The sequence below is a fragment of the Pituophis catenifer genome, unplaced genomic scaffold (assembly GCF_029215685.1).
Source record: "Pituophis catenifer annectens isolate HBS135680 unplaced genomic scaffold, rPitCat1.0.hap2 SCAF_14, whole genome shotgun sequence".
NCBI classification, from domain to species: domain Eukaryota; kingdom Metazoa; phylum Chordata; class Lepidosauria; order Squamata; family Colubridae; genus Pituophis; species Pituophis catenifer.
In genome coordinates, this window is record NW_027256894.1 from 7,836,933 (window position 1) to 7,853,378 (window position 16,446).

General features: G+C 43.6%; 1 protein-coding gene across 5 annotated transcripts; it reads left to right on the forward strand.

The window, feature by feature from the left end:
• Positions 1-2,104: 2,104 nt before the first annotated feature.
• SLC51B (SLC51 subunit beta) lies at positions 2,105-14,315 on the forward strand. Of its 5 annotated transcripts, XM_070953664.1 has the most exons (7): positions 2,105-2,266; positions 3,430-3,454; positions 3,572-3,658; positions 7,724-7,823; positions 9,892-10,032; positions 11,619-11,709; positions 12,727-14,315. In XM_070953664.1, exons 4-7 carry the CDS (start codon positions 7,784-7,786, stop codon positions 12,944-12,946), a joined length of 492 nt encoding a protein of 163 aa, XP_070809765.1. In that variant the 5' UTR covers positions 2,105-2,266; positions 3,430-3,454; positions 3,572-3,658; positions 7,724-7,783; the 3' UTR covers positions 12,947-14,315. The 5 variants fall into 5 exon arrangements, with proteins under 5 accessions (XP_070809765.1, XP_070809764.1, XP_070809767.1 ...); XM_070953663.1 differs by lacking the exon at positions 3,572-3,658; XM_070953666.1 differs by lacking the exons at positions 3,430-3,454; positions 3,572-3,658.
• The last annotated feature ends 2,131 nt before the right edge of the window (positions 14,316-16,446 follow it).

The following is a 16,446-nucleotide window of genomic DNA, read 5'->3' on the forward strand; positions in this document are numbered from 1 at the left end:
TGTCAAAAGACGAGACCTGAAGTACGATCCTTATAGACATGCATCCTCAGACTCATACTGAGTATGATGCATATATGATTGGTTACTCTGTAACCAGGAGCCTAGGTTAAAGACCCTGCAAACAGAACAGTTTCAAGGACTGATAAACCAAAGTAAATATACTAAATGCAGATTGCACTTTCTTCTGAGGCATACCAAGGGCAAAAGTGGACTGAAATAAAACCACCAAAGATGTTCTTGGCAGGATTCCTGCTGCTTACTCAAGTGATAATGAAATGCAGGGCAGAATTGGTAGCAGGCTCTGATTGTTGAACCTGAGAAAAATAGAAGGAGAAATGGATCTAAATGAGAAGTGCATCAGGGAAAAAGACTTACCGTAACTGTGCTGTTGAATATATGTATCTCTATGCTGACATCACAACCACCCCTTTGGCAATTTGAATCAGAAATAAAGGCACTCAGCAAAAGGATATAATCTTTGGGGGTTGTTTTGAGCGTTTGAAGGTTGACTCAGCCTTCCATCCTTCCAAGGTGGATAAAATGAGGACCCAGATTGTTGGGGACAATATGCTGACTCTGTAAACCGCTTAGGGCTGTAAAGTACCATGAAGCAGTGTATGAGTCTAAGTGCTATTGCTATTTGCACAGTGGCCTCATCCTATCAAGTCATGAAAAGCATAGCAGGGAAATTTTTCTGTCCAGCTTCCAGTTTTTTAAAGGAAGGCCTTGTTATAGCCTTTATTCAGGGGTGAAATCCAGCAGGTTCTGACAGGTTCTGGAGAACCCGTAGCGGAAATTTTGAGCAGTTTGGAGAACCGGCAAATACCACCTCTGGCTGGCCCCAGAGTGGGGTGGGAATGGAGATTTTGCAATATCCTTCCCCCAGGAGCGGGGAGAGAATGGAGATTTTGCAGTATCTTTTCCTTGCCATGCCCACCAAGCCACACCCACCAAGCCACACCACACCCACCAAGCCATGCCCACATAACTGGTAGTAAAAAAATTTGGATTTCACCACTGCCATGCATCCATGGAAAATGATGGCTGGATGGATGGATAAACAGATAAAGATAAACAGAAGTAGAGGTAGAGATAGAGATAGAAAGATGATAGAAAGAGAGTGCATGTGTCTAAAGAAATGCTTGCGAAGAAGGCACAGAAGAAGCTGTACTTCCTGAGAATGCTCAGGAAGATAAATCTATCTCAGCATCTACTTCTGTCCTACTATCGCAGCACAATTGAGTGTGTCCTGACATACGGCATTCTTGCATGGTATGCAAGCAGCTCTGTAGCGGACAAAAAAGCTCTACAGTGAATCATTAAAACTGCCCAGAATATCATCAGGCTCCAGCTACCAGCCCTGGACGACATCTTCGCATCTCGCTGTTTGAGGAAGTTGCATAACATTCTCAGAGACTCTTCCCATCCTGCTTACAATCTTTTTGGACTGTTGCCTTCTGGCAGAAGATATAGAACAATTAAAACTCGGACCACACATTTTCTGAATAGTTTTTATCCCAGAGCTATAATTGCACTCAACAATGAACTCAAGGGCCACCATCAGTGAGCTGTTGGACAGCATGACTTGGTCTGTTGTGTGGATGTTTGGCGGTTTAGGGGTGGGGAATTGTGGTGGGTGGTGAGGTGTTTGGAGATTGTTATGTGTGTTGGACCTGGTCTTTGGGTGTTAAGTGAATTTTGTTGTATGGGAATACTGTGTATGCATGTACAATCAATGACAATAAAGTTATTATTATTATTAAATGGAGATATTTTTGTCACATAAAATCTAGCAGCTTGTTCTGGAGCATCTTAAAAGAGAAATGGAAATAAGTCTCACAGGGAAGACTATGTGTCTAGCTATAGACTGGTGGGGAAAACCGTCATTGATAATAATGGCATTCGGGTTCATTCAAGAAAATGAATGAGAAGAGGGATGGCCTTTTCTGCATGGGGCATTTTCTGGACCAAGACAGAATCACGAGTTTCGCTTTTGACAAGCAGCCAAGAGGCTCCAATTGGGGAAAAGTTCACTCACCTTTGGCGGAAAGTTGATGGGCGTGACGGGTTCAGAGATTTTCAAAATGCTTTTTCCCTGAGTTACAAGTTCTCTTAGCTGCAAGGGAGGGCAACGGACGACCGCATCCTGTCAGTTGCAGTATCTAAAAGGGTGAATGCCATGGTTCTCCCAACCTGCCAGATGTTCTGAATGCTGCACAGGATCTTGCTGTCTTCCATTCATCTGGGCCAAGCTACGCGTCTTTTGGTAAGTTTTTTTTCTTTATGGGTTTATGGGGGCCAGGAAAACAATGACTGGATTTTAGAAGGGGGGGGAGGGAAGTGTAACTTTTGTGCCAGATGTGTGAAAAGTGCTGAGGAGGAGAGCTTTTGGGTTCACTGCTCATGCTTGGAAATACTTTTGGTTTCCTCTCCTTTCGCTTCTGGGTCTGTGACTCTGTCACTTTGGTGGAATCTGTCTCCATTCAAATTCAGATTCATCCCTAGGGCATACCTCTGTGTTTGCTTGCACACGCATCGGTGTGCTTCGGTACATGCTCTTTAGAGAAGGAATAGGTACAAGGCATATTCATAAGCATCAGCTAAATGATTGAAAGACCATGTAAGCACCTAGCAAGCACTGTTCACCAGCTTCAGATTTTCCAAGGGAAAAATTCCACTTTTAATATTTGGTTAATCTTCTTTTGGGTTTTGGGTACTAAAAGAAAATTAACCAAATATCCTTCCTTCCTTCCTTCCTTCCTTCCTTCCTTCCTTCCTTCCTTCCTTCCTTCCTTCCTTCCTTCCTTCCTTCTTCCTTCTCCTTCCTTCCTTCCTTCCTTCCTTCCTTCCTTCCTTCCTTCCTTTCTTCCTCCTCCCCTTCCTTCTCCTTCCTTCCTTCCTCCTTCCTTCCTTCCTTCTCTTTCTTCTTCCTTCTCCTTCCTTCCTTCCTTTCTTCCTCCTCCCCTACCTTCCTCCTCCTTCCTTCTCCTTCCTTCCTCTTTCTTTCTTTCCTTTCTCCTCCTTCCTCCTCCTTCCTTCTCCTTCCTTCCTCTTTCTTTCTTTCCTTTCTCCTCCTTCCTTCCTTCCTTCCTTCCTTCCTTCCTTCCTTCCTTCCTTCCTTCCTTTCTTTCTTTCTTTCTTTCTTTCTTTCTTTCTTTCTTTCTTTCTTTCTTTCTTTCTTTCTTTCTTTCTTTCTTTCTTTCTTTCTTTTTCTGGTGTATGTGGGTGTTTCCACTCCATTCAAAAAGTCCATTAAGGAAGGAAAGACATTGAGAACATAAGTTAAGTCTGTCTAGGAAGAAGCTCCAGAGCAGGATCAGATACTGTATGGAAAGGAAGTTTGCCCCTCAGGAAAATGTAGGGAGGCAGGGCAGATCATTTGGGTGCATTCATACAACCAACCTTGCTTGATTTTTTTTTATTTTTCAGGTTTCTGCAATATACTGAATCAGACGTAAGTCAAATCTGTAGTCTGCCTTACATGCTCAGCCAGTGGGGAAAAAACCCCACCAAAATTAAGATAAATTATGTTGTATATTGCCATTTAGCATAATGTATGCTGTCTTTTCAGTTCTTTACCTGACTGTGCTGTGTTACACTGAATATGAACTTATGGGCTGGAGAGGTAAACCGGTGGGGTTGATATTCAGAGTAAAAGGTATTCTAAATAATCATCCTTGCAGATGACAGCGCTATAAAAATGCAATGAAGTAATGCATGAATTAGAGCTATACTTACAGAAAAAGAAAAGAAAAGAAAGAGAACATCTTGTACCTCCTTCAGTTCTGGTTTTTGTCCAAGGGTCATGCAATCTGAACTTTGAATTGTAAAAAAGGTAAAGGAGAGGAATGTAGCAAGAAAGAAAGTGATTACAGAGGCCACTAACAGACAGGACCTTTGGCTTCATGCCAAGGCAGCAAGACTGAGATTGGGGGAAGAGTGCTTGAAAGGCATCCCAGGCAGAATTCGCACTCAGAGCAGTGAGGAGGGATTGGGCAGCTGCAGAAAGAATTGCTCCTAAAGCAATTGCCAGAAAAACAACTTCAACACTCTCCTTCTCCACTCACTCTTTCTTGTCTATCTCCTTCACACTTCCTTCTCCTTCTCCTTCCCGCTCTCCTTCTCCTCCTCCTCCTTCTCCTCCTCCTCCTTCCTCTTCTTCTTCTTCCCTTTCCCCTTCCCCTTCTCTTTCTCCTTCTCCTTCTCTGTTACAACACAGAGAAAAGGTTGGCACATTGATTGTGCTAAACCATCCTGCAGTTGGTATGGGCTAAATTCAATGTGCCCTCTTGCCAATGGAGTTAATTAACTGGGTGAAAGTTCTACAAGACTTTAAAACTTTCTCCCCACCCTCCCTCCCCCCTCTCAAAAAAATGTGATTTTTACAAAGCTCTATAGGACTTAGAGCTTGCCACTTTTTTTGCACACAGAGCATAAAGACAGTCCTAAGAATTTTCACTGGTTAAATATTCCACTGCAAGCTTCTGCCTGTGTTGACTCTGCATGTGTAAGGGATTTTTTTTAAACCTCATGTTCAGGTTCAGTCACCTCCTCAGACCTTTTCTCTCCAAAATCTTCTAGTTCTAATTTAAAGCCCAATTAAGAGTCTAACCATTTCAGACATTTTCAGAATGCTGTGTGGTCAGGCCATGTAGGAAACTGCCTGCCTATCAGGGTGAGTGAAGTGTTAATACCACTTTATAATGCCTTGGTAAGACCACACTTGGACTGTTGCATCCAGTTTTGGTCGCCACGGTGTAAAAAAGATGTGGAGACTCTAGAAAGAGTGCAGAGAAGAGCAACAAAGATGCTTAGGGGACTGGAGGCTAAAACATATGAAGAACGGTTGCAGGAACTGGGTATGTCTAGTCTTATGAAAAGAAGGATGAGGTGACATGACAGCAGTGTTCCAATATTTGAGGGGCTGCCACAAAGAAGAGGGGCTCCACCTATTCTCCAAAGGCAAGGCAAGAAACAATGGGTGGAAACGTATCAAGGAGAGAAACAACCTTGAACTAAGGAGAAATTTCCTAACAGTGAGAACAATTAATCCGTGGAACAGCTTGCCTTCAGAAGTTGTTGGTGCTCCATCACTGGAGGTTTTTAAGAATAGACTGGGTAGTCACATGTATGAAATGGTGTAGGGTCTCCTGCTTCAGCAGGGGGTTGGACTAGAAGACCTTCAAGGTCCCTTCCAACTTTGTTATTCTGAGGGCACAGATTTGTCAGCCAATAAGGGGTGAACTTCCAGGGATTGGCCAATCCTGGGTTTTCCCCCAATCCTGCTCCTGATCCTTTTGTACCCCAAAGAAAAGGTCAAGTGAGCCCCTGTTTATTGAATCTGCCCACATGCCATGATAAGCCATTAACAATCAGGATTGAATTTACACAGCCATGAGTGTCCATGTGGGGTTGACAAAGTTAAGATGGAAGCTCTGGCTGTATGATTGAAACCCCACCTAATTTTTACATGTGACATGCACTGTAAAAGGTGCAGGGCTTTGATAGCACTTCCATCACCACCGTTTTTGATTATTATTTTTTTTTGACACTTCTCTGGATGTCCCACTCCTTCAGCCCAGATGAAACTTTTGCTGGTGGATTTTGGCACCGTCCTTTCTGTAATAGATAGAGTGTTTAATGTCTGCCTGAAAAGGAGAAGCTATGTTTTCTATTAAACGATCATGCCACGAATCACTTCAAAGATTGCTGGATTGTTTATGCCTGCAATATGGACATCCTAAATTACAATTAATTGTTAGAAGAATTCTCCTTCTAGGTTCAGTTCTAAGTGGGGAAAAAAGACACTGGAAACATGGAGACTGCTTGAAAAGATGGTTTAATGGTGGACAGGATCACATGGTTTGAATTCCTGAACAGAAAAGGGGGGAAATGCTGCGAGTCCCCGGGTTTTATGCCCTCTCTGGCTTTGAACTTCCTGGGGCCCAGAAAGAGTATCCTAATTGGTTGTCAGACTCCCAGAGGGTGGGGTCTTAGCTAGCCTTGCTGGCTGATGTAATCTTCCCAGTTGCCATGTGGGGAGTTTCTGTTGCTAGATGGGTCCTATTGTGTTGCAGATGATGGTCCATTGACAAAGGTGGGGGGAATGAGTGAGCTTGGCTGAAAAAAAGGGTGGGGGAGGCAGGAAGCTGCTTTGTCTTTAAAACATGTTTCTCCATTTCTCATCCAGGGAAATATATTCTGCCTTTTTAATATTTCCTAAAATATTTCATTCTTCTAGGAAAGGGGTGGGTGCTAACTTCCTATATAATATTGATATTTTTTTCTTTTCTTTCTGTTTTCAATGCTTTAAGCTACCTAACGGAATGTGGATCATCGCTAATCATATTGTATAAACATCACTGTATTGAACCAATACAATCTAGCAAGATTTATAACACTGTTAAAAAAAAAGAAAAATAAATAAAAGGTAGCTTTAATTGCAGCCTATTTCAACAGTTAGCTATAAGTTTAAATTTGACTCCAGCATGGCAGCCTGCAGGCTTTCAACACAACAGCAGCAACAACAACAACACAACGAATGCAGCATTGGACTGCAAAAACAAATGGAGCCCCATCCCCCAAATAAGAGAATAATTAAGAGGATTGCTTATGACATTGTGTAATGCATGGGTAGAAAGGGTGGGTGGGGTTGTGTTGTGTCAATACAATGCTGTTTGCTTCAGACTGATCTGTTTGACTCCTCAGAGGAAGGCTCCTGGTCTCTTTCATATCGCTTTATTTTATTGGGTATTTCATATGATTTAAAAATTTAAAAATTCATGCTATTAAAATTGTAATTTTTACAAGGGAATCTGTATTTACTGCCTCTCTTGGATCCTCCTCCTCTTTCTCTACCTCCTCCTCTCCTCCTCCACCTCTTCTCTTCCTCCTCCCCCTCTCCTCCTCCTCCCCCTCTCCTCCTCCTCCTCTTCTCCTCCTCCTCTCCTCCTCCTCCTCCTCTTCTCCTCCTCTCCTCCTATTCCTCTCCTCCTCCTCCTCTTCTCCTTCTCCACCACCTCTTCTCCTCCTCCTCCTCCTCCTCTCCTCCTCCTCCTCTTCTCCTCCTCTCCTCCTATTCCTCTCCTCCTCCTCCTCTCCTCCTCCTCCTCCTCTCCTCCTCCTCCACCACCTCTTCTCCTCCTCCTCCTCTCCTCCTCCACCTCTTCTCCTCCTCCTTCTCCTCCTCCTCTCCTCCTCCTCCTCTCCTCCTCCCCCTCTTCTCCTCCTATTCCTCTCCTCCTCCTCCTCCTCCACCTCTTCTCCTCCTCCTCTCCTCCTCCCCCTCTTCTCCTCCTCTCCTCCTCCTCTCCTCCTATTCCTCTCCTCCTCTTCTCCTCCTCCACCACCTCTTCTCCTCCTCCTCTCCTCCTCCTCCTCCTCCACCACCTCCTCTCCTCCTCCTCCTCCTTCTTCTCCTCCACCACCACCTCTCCTTCTCCTCCTCCATCTCCTTCTCCTTCTGCTTCTGGTATATCGTGGAGGCAATGGACCAATTTTAATTCCTTATTTTGAGCATCCAATTTGGATTACCCACTGCTGAGATACTTGCCTAAAAACTGTGTGCCTGTGTCTGTGTGTGTTTCATTTGTTGTTGCTGTTGTTGTCGGGATGATGGCATTATTTGATACCTGGAAAAGGAATAATTAAGTCAAGAACCACTAACCTATGGCGCAAGGCAGACCGATCTCAGGACTAAATATCTTGGTTTCTTGTTTCCTAGCTTCCACCGAAGGATCCTTTGAAAGAAGAGTTTCCCCTTTGAAGGGTGTTTCCAACCATCATGGGGATATTTTGGACAACTTTATGCTTCCTGGTATATGGTGAGTTCACTGTTTTCAATTAGTGTCAGCCCTACGAAGTAGACCAGATCAGGAAACCAGCCCCCTACCTACTGAGATAGGCTACAGTAACCGTATCTTGCAGGGTTGAAATCCAGCAGGTTCTGACAGGTTCTGGAGAACCAGTAGCGGAAATTTTGAGTAGTTCGGAGAACCGGCAAATACCACCTCTGGCTGGTCCCAGAGCGGGGTGGGAATGGAGATTTTGCAATATCCTTCCCCTGGAATAGAATAGAATAGAATAGAATAGAATAGAATAGAATAGAATAGAATAGAATAGAATAGAATTTTTTATTGGCCAAGTGTGATTGGACACACAAGGAATTTGTCTTTGGTGCATATGCTCTCAGCGTACATAAGGAGAATAAAATACATTCATCAAGAATCATAAGGTACAACACTTAATGATAGTCATAGGTTACAAATAAGCAATCAGAAAACAATATCAATATAAATTGTAAGGATACCAGCAACAAGGTTACAGTCATACAGTCATAAGTGGGAGGAGATGGGTGGTGGGAACGATGAGAAGATTAATAGTAGTGCAGACTTAGTAAATAGTTTGACAGTGTTAAAGTCCACAAGTCTTAATATTGCCAAGTTTGAAGACCTCTGGTTTAAATCTTGCTTAGCTTCTTGGGGTCTTTTTCTGTTGTACCAACCCAGCCAACTTTACGATTTACTCTATTTGCAAATCCAGTGAATGGATTAGTTTAGGAAATGAGTGAAATGCGTTATGTAAAGGCAGAAGTCCAGAATTCATTTTTGTTGTTGTTGTCATTCTCTCAGTGGTCAAGGAGTCAAAGACAAAATTGGTTCTAATATTAACTACAATTGGACTAAATGCACATTTCTCTGCCAAGTTTTCTTTTCTGTCTTTTCTCTTCTAAACTCATGTTTTCCGCTTTTCTTTGAAAAGAAGGTCAGCTCGCCCTCTCGTCTTCTAGTAAATGGCTTTATCGTTTAGTCTGGAATGCACATTTCATGGGATGATTAAATAGGAATACTTTCCAAGAGCAAATGGATCCCCACCCAACCCCAATTAAGAGAATCATACAGCCTTTATGGAATCCATGCTTTCTAAGACCCACAGGGAGAAAAAAAGATGAAAATGTGCAAATCCATAAATCCTAGATAGATTCACAAGGCTCCTTATCAAAGGAGAGAGTTTGTCAGAGTTTGTTGCAGCACACATAAGCAGACTATAAAGCAAGATTCAAAACTTCTTTAGAAATAGCAAGTACAAACACAGCACAAAATGGAAGTACAAAATGGAGAAGGCAAAATGGAGAAGAGAGAAACTAGTGCCCTCAAGCTTATACAGGACAGTTAAGCCACGCCCAGGCTCCAAACTGTCTCTTATGGCCCCATACAACAAATACTATGTTTCAGTTACCAAACAGCCCTCACTGGCTGACCTGTTGCTATGTCCTATTCCAGTTCATGAATATACTGACAAGAGTTTTATTAAGATGATAATTCAGAGCTCAAAAGCAGATCACTCTTACTTTAGCCTGCCAGGTTTCAGTAGCCTCATTCAGAAGCGGTATTCAGCAGGTTCTGACCAGTTCTGGAGAACCGGTAGTGGAAATTTTGAGTAGTTCGGAGAACCAGTAAATACCACCTCTGATTGACCCCGCCCCCATCTATTCTCTGCCTCCCAAGTCCCAGCTGATCGGGAGGAAATGGGGATTTTGCAGTCAACCTTCCCCTGGGGAGGGAATGGCCATTTTGCAATATCCTTCCCCTAGAGTGGGGAGGGAATAGGGATTTTGCAGTAACCTTCCCCTGCCATGCCCATCAAGCCATACCACCCCCATCAAGCCACGTTCACAGAACCACTAGTAAAAAATTTTGAATCCCACCACTGGCAATATTCAATTAAATAAAAGTAATGATGACTTAAAGAGATTAGTTTGTTTGGAACAATCTGCAAAGGTAACAGCTGGATTTCCCCGTCCTACCCTGTCATGTTTTAGCCTAGGCTGGCATGTTATGTGTGTCCATAGTAGTGCCATCAATACTCACTGTCTCCTGATTTCTAACCTAGCATTGAACACGGACCTGGGCGTCCTGGCTATCATGAGCTCCCTGCCCCAGAAGGACTCAGAAGGCCTTGACAAACCTTCCGAAGACACCATCTCTCCAGAGATGCTGCAGGAGATGCTGTGGCTTTTCCGAAGAGAAGACCGTAAGTTCTACCAAGGCTTTAACCTCAGAATTTGCTTGGATTAGGCCGAGTCCTCTTACTTCAGGCTTTGGATCTGGAGTGGGAGACTTATGGGGGGCATGGTACCTCCCATAAGTCTCCTTTATGCCTTCATGCCTTTAAAAAGGCATGCAAATGAAGGAACTTTCCTAGAAAAGAATCTCTGTAGCTCAGGGTTGAAATGTGGAATCCTTGGTGCCCTCTGAGCTTGTTCTGATCTAGGCTTCCCAAGATCATGAAACTGAATCCTCGTCCCGATAAAACCCCTTTTATTTAGTTTAAAGGGAAATTCCTCTCCAGCAAAGTCCTGGCCAACAGTCTTTCAAGAGATTTCACAACTACAGACCTTTATCAGACTTGGAGAGCTGCCAGGCTGATATCTTCGCTTGGTCGATTGTCGTTGTGAGCCGCCCTGAGTCCTTGGAGATAGGGCGGCATACAAATTTTATAAAATAAAATAAATATAAGTCTAAGTGCTATTGCTATTGCTACTTCCTTAATCAAGGAACTACCAAGGAGAAATCCATGCCTTCATCAGGACAAGTCAGGAAAGAGCCAGCAGAAGGAATACCAGAATTCTATTTTATTGTTGTAGGGTATAACAACACAACCTTGAAAGCCTAATAGAGTTTCCCTCTGCCTCCTCTTACACTAAGTGGAATCAGGGTGCTGTTCTTTTGAATCTTCTTCACGCACTCCCTCCTTTCCCAGGACTGAAATGTCATTGGGTGTCTCTTATCTGCTAACAATTAACCAGTGAATAAAGAACAAGTAACCAGTGGAATGATTCGTCTCCAGAAGCTGTGAGTGCTCCATCACTGGAGGTTTTTAAGAAGAGATTAGACAGACATTTGTCAGGAACGGTATAGGGTGACAGGGGGCTGGACTAGAAGACCTCCAAGGTCCCTTCCAACTATGTTACTCTGTTATTCCTTTACCGACTTTAACTATGTGTTCCTTTATAAGGAACAAGTCAAATAGTCAACACGGTAGCTGCAGATGTGTAATTGAAGCTGCACCCCAGAAGGTTGTCATTGCAGCTGCCATCTTGACTTTTGTGATTCATTCCTTGATTCCACAGGGACTCAGTGGCTCAGTGGCTAAGACGCTGAGCTTGTTGATCAAAAGGTCGGCAGTTCAGCGGTTTGAATCCCTAGTGCAGCGTAACGGGGTGAGCTCCCATTACTTGTCCCAGCTTTGCCAACCTAGCAGTTCGAAAGCACGTAAAAAATGCAAGTAAAAAAATAGGGACCACCTTTGGTGGGAAGCTAACAGCGTTCCGTGCGCCTTTGGCATTGAGTCATGCCAGCCACATGACCACGGAGATGTCTTCGGGCAGCGCTGGTTCTTCGGCTTTGAAACAGAGATGAGCACTGCCCCCTAGAGTCAGGAACAACTAGTACACATGTGCGGGGGAACCCTTACCTTTACCTTGCCTTCCACAGATGCTCTAAAAAGGTGGGACAAAACTGGAGATGAGAAGATTATAGAAGTCCCCTTGAGCACCTGGACAATAAGCAAGGACATTTAACCCATCAACACAAATTCCTTCTTATTTTCTCTTTCAGCATCTGCATGGAATTACTCTATCCTGGGCCTTTCAATTCTCGTTCTGCTGATTGGTGTTGTGCTCTTGGGAGCAAATATTAGGGCCAACAGGTATGAAGAAGTCATATTTCGGAGTGGTAATATCAGACTTTGGTTTGGCACCCAGTGTGTCTCTCTACCTCTAAATACAGGACTTCTTAGTGGCCAAACGAATCCAATTCTGAGTTTGCTCAGTGTATTAAACTATTCAAAGCCATTAGAATGGTGGAACAAACAAAGGCTCAAAACCCACCATGGTTAAATTTAGCAAAATTTGTCCATTGTGCAAATAAAGTTCCAAGTCCTATCTATCCAAGATCGATGGGGAACTCATCAGATTTGCAGATGACACCAAGCTGGCAGGACTAGCCCACACTCCAGAAGATAGGCTCAAGATACAGAAGGATCTTGACAGACTTGAACATTGGGCGCTATCTAACAAAATGAAATTCAATGGGAGTTCTAGTCCTGCCTTGGACACAAAGCCAGCTGGGTGACCTTGGGCCAGTCACTTTCTCTCAGCCCTAGAAAGGAAGCAATGGCAAGCCACTTCTGAAATATTGCAGGGATTAGCCCAGGCAGTTGCCAGGAGTCAAAAGCTAACTCCAAGGCACACAACATACATAAAGGGCATGCCCCAAAAATGTTTTTTTTCAAAAGGCAACTGGACATTGTTTTTGTACTTTTTCTTTGAAGACGTTTCGTTTCTCATCCAAGAAGCTTCTTCAGCTCTGAAGCTTCTTGGATGAGAAGCGAAATGTCTTCAAGGGAAAACAAAACAAAACAAAACAAAACAAAACAAAACAAAGTTCAGGTGCCTTTTGAAAAAGCATTTTTGGGACAACTGTGACCTGGAGAACTGAGAATCTCCATGGACACAAAGAGCAAGACAATATTACATTTGTGGTATGATTAGGCTTAGGTGAGCCCTGGTTAATTCCATCTTGGTTTCTCCAAGCAGGGTTCATGTCTTTGCACACTTATTTTGAGTGACTTTTAGGTCCCTCTAACTGCCTGCTATCATATCTGGAGGGCAACACTCGGAAATAGTTGGTCGAAAAAAACATTATTTTTTTCTCCACTCCACAGAAACCAGAAGGTCCTTCTCCTACGCAAAGAAGGCTACGAAGTCACCCTGCTGGATGAGGCAGATGCGAAGCAAGCATTTGTGTTGCTAAACAAAGAGAATCCAGATCAAGCTGGAGACAATTTGCTTCCCAAAACACCAGTCATGGGAGACGTGATGGTACGCTGGAAAGATGGGAAAACCTCACCCCTCTATGCTGATGCCAACGAAGCAGAAGCATAGCACCTAATATCCATATTTTGGCTTTTTTGAAACCTGGGAGGATTTCTGGACTATTGACTATTTTTGGACTGCAGGTCTCAAAGCCAAATTCAATAAGCGGAATCGAAAAGCCAGCAAAAAGCAAACACATACTGACTGCCTTTGAGTTGTACAAGATCAATTCATCAATTCATCAATTCGTCAATTCGTCAATTCGTCAATTCATCAATTCATCAATTCATCCACCAATTCATCTACCAATTCATCTGTGATATGTTGAACTAGGTTGGCCTAGTGGCTTCCTTCACAAAACATGCTAAGCCTGGTCAGTTGGTTCCTGTTAGCGTTAACCCTGATTGGTTTTGTTTTGTGTCCTAGTGTAGTGTCACTGGAGCATTCACGGGGGTCACACAAAGCTGTGACAGGCCCCTCAAAACAGCCAGAACTTCAGTCACACAGTTGGGGTTGCCATCTTGGCTTGACCATCCGTGGGGAGACCCCCGATGCCAACCTACCTCAATGAGTTGAGTAGTGGGTGAACCAGAAAAAGGGCTAATTCAAGAACCAATTAAGGATATTGAGTGAAGGTTGTTGCCTTGCTATGTTGCGTTGACCTACAAAAAAAAAATCTGTCAGATTATCTGGAAAGATGTTCAAGGTCTCCTGATTTTGATTTTGCCCTGGATCATTTGTGATTGCATGTTAAAAAAAGGGTGGGATTTGATCAATTGATCATCTGGATGTATTTGGACCAGGGGTGAAATCCAGCAGATTCTGACAGATTCTGGAGAACCGGTAGCAGAAATTTTGAGTAGTTCGGAGAACTGGCAAATACCACCTCTGGCTGGCCCCAGAGTGGGGTGGGAATGAAGATTTTGCAATATCCTTCCCCCAAAGTGGGGTGGGAATGGAGATTTTGCAATATCTTTTCCCCCAGGAGTGGGGAGGGAATGGGGATTTTGCAATATCCTTCCCCCAAAGTGGGGTGGGAATGGAGATTTTGCAATATCCTTCCCCCAGGAGTGGGGAGGGAATGGAGATTTTGCAATATCCTTCCTCCAGGAGTGGGGAGGGAATGGGGATTTTGCAGTATCCTTCCCCTGCCACATCCACCAAGCCACACCCACAAAACCAGTAGTAAAAAAAAATTGAATTTCACCACTGATTTGGATCTTTTCTGTGTACGCCCTTGGTGGTTCTCTTATGCCAATATTAGCTGCCTTATAGAAGGTAATAATTTGAGACAGTTGGGAGCTTCCAAAATTTGAAACAAAAGGCTATGATGAGAACTTTGGATGATATTTGAGCAGCACTGGGACTTCCAAGGAAACCAGGTTAATATTTTCACCATCAGTTCAAGCCAAAGTCCATTAAAAGGCTTTTAAAGGCTGCTACTTCTCTAGATCTATCTTTATGTAATACAATGCCAATCTTTCTGATGAAAACCAGAGAGATTCCTTTGTCTTTTCTGTGATGCACTTCAGCCTAATCCAGATATTCTCCAGATGTTTCAACGTCAACCCTCCGAATTCTTTTTGGAACAATTAACCTGGCTGCTATAGGCTGTTTCATATGTGTAAAACAACAAAAGGAAAGGAAAGGAAAGAAGATGAAGGATGTCTCATGTTTTCTGAGATCGTATCTGCCCCATGACTAAACTTATATTGGTTGATTGTAATCTCCCCTATTCCTAAAGGTGCTATTTTCAAGAGGCAGCTGGACTTTCTGGTTTTTCTTTGAAGGTATTTTGCTTCTCATCCAAGAAACAAGCTGGAGAAGCTTCTTGGATGAGAAGCAAAACGTCTTCAAGGAAAAACAAAGAAAGTCCACTTGCCTCTTTAAAAAAACACCTTTGGGACAACCATGACCTGGATGACTGACAATCTCCATAGAAACTCCCCTACTCCTAATTTTAGAGCTGAAGTAGATCGGATCAAACAAGTTTTAGGGTTTGTTTTTTCTCTGGTCCACTAAGGAGAATTCAAGCAGTTATGTGAGCATCACAGCGACTTCCAAGGAAACCAAAGGAATATTTTTACCACCAGTCCAAGCCAAAGTCCATTAAAAAGGCTTTTTCAAGACCCGTAGATCTCTAGATCTATCTGTAGGTGGTCGAATGCCATTCTTTCCAATGAAAACCATGCCTTTGTCTTTTCTGCAATGCCCACCAATACATTCAATGGAAAATACTGTATTTTTTGGAATACAGTAAGACACACCTTTTTCCCCCCTAAAAGGACGTGAAAAATTAGGTGCGTCTTATACACCGAATATAGTCCCGCCCACCCACTGGCCCCCACCCTTTGGCCTCTGCCTCGCAGCAGTTACCTCCTTGCAAGCAAACAGCAAGAAAAAAAGCAAGAAAAAACAGCTCCTTTCAGCTTCAGCACAACCTAATTAGCACAAGTTGATTGGATCGGCCACCCCACTCTCAGCTGATTTGCTCTCAGCTGTTTTGCACAGGGCTCTGCTGCTTGCTGCAAGGAGGTAAATTGCTGGAGCAGATTTTTTTTCCCTTGTGCTAATCAAGCTATGCTAAAAACGAAAATGAAAGTAAAGTAGGCTGTTTGCTGCAATGAGGCAAAATTAGGCAGAGGCAGAGGGAGATTTCTTTTTCTCCTTTTCCTCAACAAAAAAGGTAGGTGCGTTTTATACTCCGAAAAATACGGTAAGTAATGTGTCTGTAGCTGCGTTGGTGCAGTGGTTAGAATGCAGTACTGCAGGCTCCTTCTGCTGAGTGCCTGAAATTTGGCAATTCAAATCCCACCGGGCTCAAGGTTGACTCAGTCTTCCGTCCTTCCGAGGTGGGTAAAATGAGGACCCAGACAGTTGGGGGCAAGAGGCTGACTCTGTAAACTGCTTAGAGAAGGCTGTAAAAGCACCGTGAAGCAGTCTATAAATCTAAGTGCTATTGCTATTGCTAGGGATACAGTATATCAAAATCTGAAGGATGCCACACACAGCCCTTGATCGTGCCAGGGTTACTCTGCATCACCCCGACCACCACCAGAAGAGGTGGGCTTTATTGCCATGCCACACCTGTGATCCTCCCAATTTGTGGCAGCTGTCTTGCTTCTCCCTTCCTTGCATGTTTTAATAAGGTGTCCTTTTATCTTTCTGACTCTGATGGAATCTGTCCATGAGCCATCGGTTTAGCTAGCCTTTGTTTAATTAGCTGGGGCCTAGTTGACATTTACCACAAAAGTAAGGAGGCTTGGCAGTTGGGGTGCAGCAGGCAGGTTTGGGGTTCAGAGGAGACATCTTAGGAGGGACTGAGCCTGCTGTGCCCAAGACAGAATTTGTGCAAATCATGGGTGCTACAATAGTGAACTCAATGCCTAACCATGGATCGTGATTCAATGCAGGCAGTTTTTTTGCATTGATTAGGACAAATGATTAGGACTCTATAGACTGGGTGAAACCAGGCTTAATTGCAGTAACTGTGAGAGGGATCTTGGAGTCTTAGTGGACAACCAGTTAAATATGGGCCAGTGTGTGGTGGCATCCAAAAAAGCCAAAGC

Excerpts from the sequence above, each read along its gene's own strand:
- SLC51B (XM_070953662.1), top strand. The coding sequence starts at position 9,837 with ATGTGTGTCCATAGTAGTGCCATCAATACTCACTGTCTCCTGATTTCT. Across the intron at positions 10,033-11,618 it reads GCTTTTCCGAAGAGAAGACC|CATCTGCATGGAATTACTCT; the intron begins GTAAGTTCTACC and ends TTTCTCTTTCAG. Across the intron at positions 11,710-12,726 it reads GCAAATATTAGGGCCAACAG|AAACCAGAAGGTCCTTCTCC; the intron begins GTATGAAGAAGT and ends TCCACTCCACAG.